Genomic DNA, 11250 nt, shown 5'->3' with positions numbered 1-11250 from the left:
TACAGTCGAATCTAGGGGCAATACGTAATCTGTTTCAACAAATTTTTTATTGCAGATACCCCTTTTCATACCCTATTTATCCCTTCTTATTGCTACAATCCACTTTTTTCTCATCAGAATATCTTTGGGAAACCTGTGTCCTGATGTTCTCGATGAGCACAAATGCACAGCACAACATTGAGGGATTTTATGCTCTTAAGTTGAATTCACACAGCCAAACAAATATGCAATATTTACTTAGAAACAGATTGATTTGAAGTGTTGACGTAAGTTGAGGTGACCTTAAACTACACGAGCGCCACCTAAGTTGAGCTTTCCAGATTAGCTGCCATTACGACACTCGCCTACGGCTCGTGTCGCAAACTTCATCATCTTCAACTTCATCTTCAATAATATACTATAATCTACCTTTAAGAATAATGCATAATCAATAAAAACAAAGTGTGTTATTTATCATTTAATAAAGTGTCTCACTTACAGTACTTATAGTAGTGATAAAAAAAATACAAAATATATACAAACACAAACTTAAAACTTAAATTCCTTATATTTCTTTGTCTGTTTTGTCTCCTGCTGCTGTCTCTTTCTTTTACTCTAAAAAAAAAACAATTAAGATTTATAAAAGACACTAACAATGTAAATACATTCCAGTCATGTAGAAAACTTACTTTTTGTTTTGCAACATGTTCCGCCAACATATCACTTAGATCTTCCTTTTGTAACTGACTTTGATTTTCCCTCATTTGTTGTTCATATCTTACAGCCATCGCATCGCTATCCATATCTAATTCTGATGGATCCAATGCCAATTCGACCATGCCCTCTCGATCAACTCTCTTGGTGATTGGAGCTCCCACAGTACCAATATTACTCATATCATATGTGTGAACATTACCCATCATGGCATTTCCAATTCTTTCATTGCGTTTCTCAGGTATTATATGATATAGAACAGGGGTCTCGCTTCTAAAATAAAATAAATAATTAGTTCGATGATCATGAGATATCAATGTATTTATTTCTTTTAGGAAAGAACAATATTATAAAGCTAGCAAATTTCAGCGGTATATCTATATAAATAAAAATAAATGTTTGTATGTATGTATGTTAGGGTGGGTCGTTTTTATACTTTTTTTAAATTTCAAGACGCCTGTAGTTGAAAAAGTTGCTATTGGTAAAATTATCTTGTACAAATTTTTAAAAAATTTTTCGTCACTATTTGAGCCCCCCGCCAGCCTCCTCAAAAAACAAAAAAAATTAAATCAACAAATTAATTTCCCTGTATTATGAAATAATGCAATATGGTTCTCTTATTACCTAAAAAATATTTTTAATTTTTAGATATATTTAGGCCCCCTGCCTTTAAAACTTGTTACGCACGGGGAGCTATACTATAATATAATAGTATATTATATCATATCGCTCTCATAGTAATGAGTGAGGCTGCATACATGGAACTAATGCTTCCGTGTGTGCAGGCTCACTCATTACTGTAGTCAGCGATATGATATACTACAATATAATAATATGTACTGTTATATTCCTAATTGATATAAGAAATAAAAGTTTATAATTATAAATTAAAGTCAAATTAAAATAAAGGTTTTCATTTTTCTCGACCACGGGCATGTAAATTTGGAACACCCTGTATAAAACAAATTATGTATAGGTAGCGTTTAAGAGAGTGATTCGGAGAAGTGTTTACGAACCTCCGAACAATACGACTCAAATAAACAATTAGAGTGATGTGTACAAAGAAAGTGTTCGCGGAAGGATTTGTCATTAACCACCGCTAACTAATACTCTAGTGAATAAGATAATGGGTCATTAAATTTGTAAATGTTGTATTAATGTAGAAAGTTAAATTGAAATGGGGAATATTATTTTTCTTGAAATCCATTAAGATATTTAGAAAAAGGAAAGTTGTATTGATAAATACGGATAATTGAAAGTTGCTTGGGATTCGTTGATTTTTGAATGCTGGAAGGGGTAATTTGGAAGTAGGAGAATGGATGAGAGATATGTGGCAGAATGTTTTGAGTGATCGAAAGGGAAGTCCAGTGTTCGAGAAGAGTGTACAAAAAGGTGAAACGCCGGTATAGTTAGTTTGTTGTTGAAATTTAAAAAGTAAGATATCGTGGAACGAGTGTTAGGCCGAGTCGAGATAAGATATAACTCCTTGAGTCTAGAGTATCCCGGTTTTTGTTGAAGTGTTTGAAAAAGGTAGAACACGGCATCAGGAGAAGGCAGGAACGAGGGCGGTACGAGGCGTAGTTTCCAGAAAGGAGCAGAGGGTTTACTGGGAAGCTGGTACGAGTCGTTTGATCGTAACCCAAGATAGGAGGAAAGGTGTTTTGTGTAAAGACATTGTCAAATCATCAGTAAAGGTCAGTCTATTTTGTTATGACATGAATGTATGGTTTATGTATTAAATACCACATTGAAAATTGAGGCACACAATCATTATTAAAAATTTCTGATCAAACCTAAATCAATTTATCACTGATAAATCATAATAGTTCATTTTAAATAAAATACCTTGTATACACCGTTCTTAGGCGTCAACGCCCTTCGGTAGGGATCTATGGAGGAGTATCACCAAGCCGGAAGCCCTTATCCCTTCCCGTACCGCTCCTCCATAGGCCGATCAGACGCCAGTTTATTCCAGACCAAGCCGTAGACTCTATTGAGTTTTATACTACGGCGTTGGCCTTTTATAAATTTCATGACCTAGCTGAGGCTCGAACCAGCGACCGCAAATCGCAAATCCACTAAACTTGTCGATCGACTGAGCCCCAGCTAACTGGACCGTCAAGACCGACAAATATAAATAAATAAAATACCTTTGGAGACAAAAAGAAATACGATTCCCATGTTTGTAAATGTTATATTAAATAAAGATAGAAAGATAAGATATAAGAAATATTAAGCATTGAATGCCATTTAGATAAAATAAACGATTTTATAATTTCTAATTGAAATTCATATGTGTGTATTATTTTACTCTCTTTTATCTATCCCGATTAGGAATCCACTAAGAAATATTTTGAAGCCACGAAAGTAAGTAATTGATATTATAATTTAGCCCTGAGATTGACACTATATTGGTATTTGATCTGTTTGATTAATGAGATAATCATTAATTAATTAATTAAAATAAATTACATCTGAGAACAGCATCAGATTTCAAAAATAAGATCACTACAACATGTCGCCCAAAGTGGAAAGAATTGAAAAGTATTTCTAGTGGCAAATTTGAAGGAATAGAAAGAGAAAAGCCGGTGGTTGGAAATTTATATGCCCGTGGTAAAAAGTGAGATATTTACATTTGATGACATAAAATTTTAGATATCTTTAGGTACAAATTTGACATAATTGATTTAATTTATCGATATTTACATTTGATATATTTATTGACAATTTATTAAATTTGGGTGAGAAAAATTCGTCTTGGTAACATACTAGTCAAATTTCATATTTGGCGGGGATAGTACTTCTTGAAAACAAATGCCCGTGACAAGAAGCAAAAGCAAAGACAACAAAAAACAAGAAGAACATTCAGATCAAGAGGAAAATTTAGACCAAGAAGATATTTTAGACACAACAATCATGGCATCAGAACAACAAGAATTATCAGGAATAGATAAATTATTACAACTAATGCAATTCCAGTCACAAAAACTGGATACAATGCAAGAAAATCAAGATGAAACAAAAAGAATAATGCAAGAAAATCAACAGGAAACAAAACAAGCAATAGAAGAAAACAACAGAAATATAGAGAGTATTAAGAAGGAAATGGTTAAAAAAATTGAAGAGATTGCAGAAAAGAGCGAGAAACAGGAGATAGAGATTAAAGAAATCAAAATCAAAATAAAGGAGATAAACAATTGCCAGAAAAAGGAACTAGAAAATTTGGAAAATAAGCTGGAAAATGCTATTCAAGTAGACAGAGAAGAAGTGGAAAAAAGAATCACAGAAATAGAAAAACAAGTCACCGAAAACAGGACGCAACAGAATTTCGGAGAAAGAAGAGAAATGGTTATACATAGCACAGATGACGTGAAAATACGGTTTGGCGGGGATGTAAGAAGATTACACCCAGTGCCGTTCATAAATAGCCTGAAAAAGAAAGTACAGCACATCGGAAATTTTGAAACAGCGAAAGAAACAATCAGAAACCATCTTAAGTATGAGGCAAGCCTATGGTTTGATAGCAAAGAAGAAGAATTTGGCAGTTGGCAACAATTTGAACAAAAATTTTTGAATTATTTCTGGGGAAAAGTCCAACAATTGGAAATTAACAAGGAATTGCAAAATGGGAAATACAATGATAGGATGGGTATCTCAGAAAGGACATATGCATTACAAATTTACAATAATGCAAAACATTTACAATATAATTATTCATCAGAACAATTAGTCGAACTGATTGCAAGACATTTCGAAGAAACGCTGGAAGACCATATCACATTGCAAAACTACAAAGACATAGATAGTTTATGCCAATTCCTACAAATAAGAGAATCACGTCTAAGAGAAAGAAAATCAAGAAGGTCGCGAGAAGATTACAGGCCCCGAGAAACACAGGATTACAGAGATAGAAATCAAAATAGGAGGGACTATACAAGACGAGATTTTAATCCCAGAAGGGAAAACGAAAATAGAGACAACGGAAGAGGAAATTATGAACAAAGAAATAGGAAATGGAATGAGGACAGAAATCGAGAATACCAGAATAGAAACACCACACGCTCAAATCAAGAAAACAGAAATAATGGTAGACAAAATGAACAGGGATATCGAGAAAACCGAAACCGATCCGACAGACCAAGAGACAATAGAAGAGAGGTAAATAATACCCAGACAGAAGAATATGACGGAGAGAGACATTATGACGAAAATATAAACAACGATGAGCAACCGGCGTCTTTTCACGACGGCGCTCACTAAAAACAAAAAACAAACAGGCATCTTTTGTCACCCCAAGGAGTTTATTAAATTGGCAGGAAACAACGAAAAGAAAAATGGAGTTAATTTAAAATTTGTGGATGGATTTATCAACGAGAAACCAATTAAAATTATGATAGACACTGGATCTGAAATAACACTAGTCAACAGAAAACTAATAGAAGAAGTTAACTTAACAAATTTAATTTACAAAATACCTAGGGTAAATTTAGTGGGCGCAAACAAACGGACATTGGCAACTATAAATGAAGGCATACGAGTAATGGTACGACTGGGCAAGAATATGTATGCACTACAATGTGTAATAATGCCAAACATGTCACATGACATGATAGTAGGAGTTGACGAATTGGCAGAAAAACATGTAGTGATAGATTTTAAAAATAATACGATGAAACTAACAGAAGAAAAAGAAGAAGAACAGGACAAGGAACATGATATACGGACGAATCAGGTAAAGAACAAACAGTGGAAATGAATTTGGCAACGAAGCAAGGACAAAGAAGAAAAAGGAGAAAAGGTCAGAAAAAGATAAAAGAAGTTAACACCTGGGATTCCTCAAAAGAAGAGACGAGCTCAGGAGAAGAAGAAATAAAGCTAACAAATGAAAGTGAAAAGAATATGATTGAAACAGTGGTATTTGAAGAGGAGGTATATGCAAACGAGGATGCAGAATGCACGGTAAACATATGTGAAGAATCTGAGGAAAAAGACCGAAAATTGATATGTGGAGAAGGAAAAGAAAAAGAATTGCGGTTGATGTTAAGAAACTATGAAACTTTGATCAATGAGGAAAACAGAGTGGCTAAAAAGTACGAACATTCATTTGAGGTTAAAAACTTGGGAAATTTTCGATCAAAGACTTACCCGATTCCATATAAGTATCGACAAGAGGTGAAAGAAGAAATTAATAAAATGTTGGAAGATCAAATCATCGAAAGATGTGATTCACCGTATGTTAATCCAATTGTGATAGTAAAGAAAAGCAATGGAGAATTGAGATTATGTTTAGATGCCAGGAATATCAACCAGCACACTGTATCACAATATGAATCACCTCTAAACATCGAGGCCATTTTTGGAAGAATTACGGGGTCACACATATTTTCTAAAATTGACTTAAAACACAGTTTTTGGTTGATACCGTTAGCTGAAAAGTGTAGAAACTATACCGCTTTCTCAATTGATGGTATTGTTTACCGGTTTAAGGTAGTGCCATTTGGATTGCAGAGTGCTTGTGCAGCACTCGTACGAACTCTACATACCATTTTAAATCGCCATGAAGATTTCATAGTTCATTATATCGATGATTTATTAATTTTTTCACAAGATACACAGAGTCATTTGGAACACATAAAAATAATACTGGAGGAATTGGACACAGCGGGATTAAAATTAAACATTGAAAAATGTCAATTTTTTCAAAAAGAAGTAATTTATTTGGGTTTTAAATTGGACACCAAAACAGTAAGATTAGCCGAAGACAGAGTCAAGCTCATAGATGAATACCCAAGGCCAACGAATTTGAAAACATTGAGAGGTGTTCTTGGCACGATCAATTATTTTAAAAAGCTGATTCCCGATTTGAGCCAAAAGGAAATCCCTCTGATAAAATTGCTGAAAAAAGGAATAAAATGGAATTGGAAAGAAGAACAGGAGGAAGCTTTCAAAACATTAAAACGAGAATTCGCAAAAGGAACGAAAATATATCACCCCATTTACAATATACCTTTTATACTCCGAACTGATGCGTCCATACAAAAATTTGCAGGAGTTTTGTCTCAAATACAAAACGACCAAGAAGTGCCGATATGTTTTATATCTCGAGTGACTAAAACACATGAGAGAAAATATAGTGTAACAGAATTGGAGTTTGCCAGTGTACTATATTGCGTAAACAAATTGAGGTTTTACTTATTGGGAGCAAAATTCACAATCGAAACAGACCATGCAGCTTTAGTACATATCATGAAGAATCGATTAGTAAATAATAGAATACATAGGGGCATTCTATTATTACAGGAGTAGGATTTTGAGTTCCGATATATAAAAGGAAAAGACAACATAATAGCCGACGCGCTAACACGGGATGAGGACACCGGAAAAAAGGAAACAATTACTCTACAGGTGGGACTAAATAGATTAATACAAGAAGAAGGGGTATATTCGTTAAATGAGATAAGGACAAACCAGGAAGACCTAGAGGAAAGAGAGAAAAAAAGAGCGGAGGTAGAAAATAACATATATTTTAAGAGAATAGACGGAAAGGAACTATATTTAGTGACACAGACATTGGCAGAAAAGATAATAAAGAAATTACATGAGGACAATGGACATATCGGTAGCAGAAAGGTTTGGCTCGTTTTTAGGGAAAATTACATCAGCCGACAAGATTACCGCATTGCAAAGGAAATTACCCAGAAGTGCGATGTATGTCAAAAATATAAGAGTAGGAATTTCAAAAGCGAAAATATTGCAAAAAATATTGAAGCCCGGAACAAATTGGACATTGTAGCAATAGATATGTTAAGCGGTCTAATTATGACCACTAAAAGGAACAAACATATTCTGGTGATGGTGGATGTGTTTTCAAAATACGTAAAATTATACAGTTGCCGCACCACAAAGGGGGAAGAAATATTAAGAAAAATCGACAATTTTATAGCCACAGTAGGAACACCAAAAAAGATTCTACTAGACAATGCAACGTATTTCCGAAATGATCGTTTCAAGGGACAACTTCGAGAACGGGGAATAGAGACAAATTTTGTCAGCATCAGGCATCCCCAGAGTAACCCTTCGGAGCGCTTCATACAGGAAGTGACGAAATTTCTTCGCATTGCGACGGATGGTCAACATCGCCACTGGGACAGGAAAATGGCGGAAATAGAAATGTATCTAAATACCATTCCGAGCACAGTAACAAAAGAGACCCCGGAATACATCATGAAGGGGGTAATGCCGATAAGGCCATGGGAAGACCCAGAGCCAAAGGAATATCAACAGGTAATTGAAACAGTACAGAGGAGATTGCGGCGAAGCAATGAAAAGTATATCCAAAGACAGGAACATAATAGAAAACGAAGACCAGTGACTTTCCAAAAGGGTGAAAAAGTACTTGTGAGGGCATTACGAGTATCAAATCTTCCTGGGGGTATTTGCGCAAAGTTAATGCCTGTTTTCGAAGGCCCGTACATCGTGAATAATGAAGATGGGATAAATAGTTATGAGTTGAGGCATAGGAACTCGGAAAAGATCCGAGGAATTTATAATATTCACGATGTATACAAATATCACGAATAAAAGACAGAACTGCATAAATTAGATAGTAAGTTAGTGTATAAGACATAGATTAAAGCAAGGTACGGTAAGCAAGATATTAAAGACAATATACGGGGAGTTGGTTTTGCCTCGAGAAAATTTAATTAAAGATGCAGATAAATTTTATCGAATACTAAGGCGGGGATTTGTTATATTCCTAATTGATATAAGAAATGAAAGTTTATAATTATAAATTAAAGTCAAATTAAAATAAAGGTTTTCATTTTTCTCGACCACGGGCATGTAAATTTGGAACACCCTGTATAAAACAAATTATGTATAGGTAGCGTTTAAGAGAGTGATTCGGAGAAGTGTTTACGAACCTCCGAACAATACGACTCAAATAAACAATTAGAGTGATGTGTACAAAGAAAGTGTTCGCGGAAGGATTTGTCATTAACCACCGCTAACTAATACTCTAGTGAATAAGATAATGGGTCATTAAATTTGTAAATGTTGTATTAATGTAGAAAGTAAAATTGAAATGGGGAATATTATTTTTCTTGAAATCCATTAAGATATTTAGAAAAAGGAAAGTTGTGTTGATAAATACGGATAATTGAAAGTTGCTTGGGATTGGTTGATTTTTGAATGCTGGAAGGGGTAATTTGGAAGTAGGAGAATGGATGAGAGATATGTGGCAGAATGTTTTGAGCGATCGAAAGGGAAGTCCAGTGTTCGAGAAGAGTGTACAAAAAGGTGAAACGCCGGTATAGTTAGTTTGTTGTTGAAATTTAAAAAGTAAGATATCGTGGAACGTGTGTTAGGCCGAGTCGAGATAAGATATAACTCCTTGAGTCTAGAGTATCCCGGTTTTTGTTGAAGTGTTTGAAAAAGGTAGAACACGGCATCAGGAGAAGGCAGGAACGAGGGCGGTACGAGGCGTAGTTTCCAGAAAGGAGCAGAGGCTTTACTGGGAAGCTGGTACGAGTCGTTTGATCGCAACCCAAGATAGGAGGAAACGTGTTTTGTGTGAAGACATTGTCAAATCATCAGTAAAGGTCAGTCTATTTTGTTATAACATGAATGTATGGTTTATGTATTAAATACCACATTGAAAATTGAGGCACACAATCATTATTAAAAATTTCTTATCAAACCTAAATCAATTTATCACTGATAAATCATAATAGTTCATTTTAAATAAAATACCTTTGGAGACAAAAAGAAATAAGATTCCCATGTTTGTAAATGTTATATTAAATAAAGATAGAAAGATAAGAATAAGAAATATTAAGCATTGAATGCCATTTAGATAAAATAAACGATTTTATAATTTCTAATTGAAATTCATATGTGTGTATTATTTTACTCTCTTTTATCTATCCCGATTAGGAATCCACTGAGAAATATTTTGAAGCCACGAAAGTAAGTAATTGATATTATAATTTAGCCCTGAGATTGACACTATATTGGTATTTGATCATTAATTAATTAATTAAAATAAATTACATCTGAGAACAGCATCAGATTTCAAAAATAAGATCACTACAACATGTCGCCCAAAGTGGAAAGCATTGAAAAGTATTTCTAGTGGCAAATTTGAAGGAATAGAAAGAGAAAAGCCGGTGGTTGGAAATTTATATGCCCGTGGTAAAAAGTGAGATATTTACATTTGATGACATAAAATTTTAGATATCTTTAGGTACAAATTTGACATAATTGATTTAATTTATCGATATTTACATTTGATATATTTATTGACAATTTATTAAATTTGGGTGAGAAAAATTCGTCTTGGTAACATACTAGTCAAATTTCATATTTGGCGGGGATAGTACTTCTTGAAAACAAATGCCCGTGACAAGAAGCAAAAGCAAAGACAACAAAAAACAAGAAGAACATTCAGATCAAGAGGAAAATTTAGACCAAGAAGATATTTTAGACACAACAATCATGGCATCAGAACAACAAGAATTATCAGGAATAGATAAATTATTACAACTAATGCAATTCCAGTCACAAAAACTGGATACAATGCAAGAAAATCAAGATGAAACAAAAAGAATAATGCAAGAAAATCAACAGGAAACAAAACAAGCAATAGAAGAAAACAACAGAAATATAGAGAGTATTAAGAAGGAAATGGTTAAAAAATTGAAGAGATTGCAGAAAAGAGCGAGAAACAGGAGATAGAGATTAAAGAAATCAAAATCAAAATAAAGGAGATAAACAACTGCCAGAAAAAGGAACTAGAAAATTTGGAAAATAAGCTGGAAAATGCTATTCAAGTAGACAGAGAAGAAGTGGAAAAAAGAATCACAGAAATAGAAAAACAAGTCACCGAAAACAGGACGCAACAGAATTTCGGAGAAAGAAGAGAAATGGTTATACATAGCACAGATGACGTGAAAATACGGTTTGGCGGGGATGTAAGAAGATTACACCCAGTGCCGTTCATAAATAGTCTGAAAAAGAAAGTACAGCACATCGGAAATATTGAAACAGCAAAAGAAACAATCAGAAACCATCTTAAGTATGAGGCAAGCCTATGGTTTGATAGCAAAGAAGAAGAATTTGGCAGTTGGCAACAATTTGAACAAAAATTTTTGAATTATTTCTGGGGAAAAGTCCAACAATTGGAAATTAACAAGGAATTGCAAAATGGGAAATACAATGATAGGATGGGTATCTCAGAAAGGACATATGCATTACAAATTTACAATAATGCAAAACATTTACAATATAATTATTCATCAGAACAATTAGTCGAACTGATTGCAAGACATTTCGAAGAAACGCTGGAAGACCATATCACATTGCAAAACTACAAAGACATAGATAGTTTATGCCAATTCCTACAAATAAGAGAATCACGTCATCATGTCAAGTTTGAACAAAAAATATTAAAAGGTGCTTGAACAATGGGCTAAAATTATTTTATTTTCATATTTGCAATAAAACACTCTGTATCTCGGTAAGGAGGAATATTTTATTTAAGTGTTTTGGGTTAAATCT

The 11250-nt window shown here is 33.9% G+C and overlaps 1 protein-coding gene across 1 annotated transcript in view; it reads right to left on the bottom strand.

Moving 5' to 3' along the window:
• Window positions 1-444: 444 nt before the first annotated feature.
• LOC126884316 (splicing factor 3B subunit 2) overlaps window positions 445-11250 on the bottom strand; it is a 157681-nt gene continuing 146875 nt past the window's right edge. The window contains exons 11-12 of the mRNA XM_050650255.1: window positions 669-966; window positions 445-594 (exon numbers count right to left, since the gene is read on the bottom strand). Coding sequence (XP_050506212.1) covers window positions 529-594; window positions 669-966 — 364 coding nt within the window. The 3' untranslated portion in view covers window positions 445-528. The remainder of the gene's footprint in view (window positions 595-668; window positions 967-11250) is intronic.

Source organism: Diabrotica virgifera, chromosome 5 (assembly GCF_917563875.1).
Source record: "Diabrotica virgifera virgifera chromosome 5, PGI_DIABVI_V3a".
NCBI lineage: Eukaryota > Metazoa > Arthropoda > Insecta > Coleoptera > Chrysomelidae > Diabrotica > Diabrotica virgifera.
Note: the sequence above shows the minus strand (reverse complement) of the source record. Positions and strands in the feature narration are given on the sequence as shown.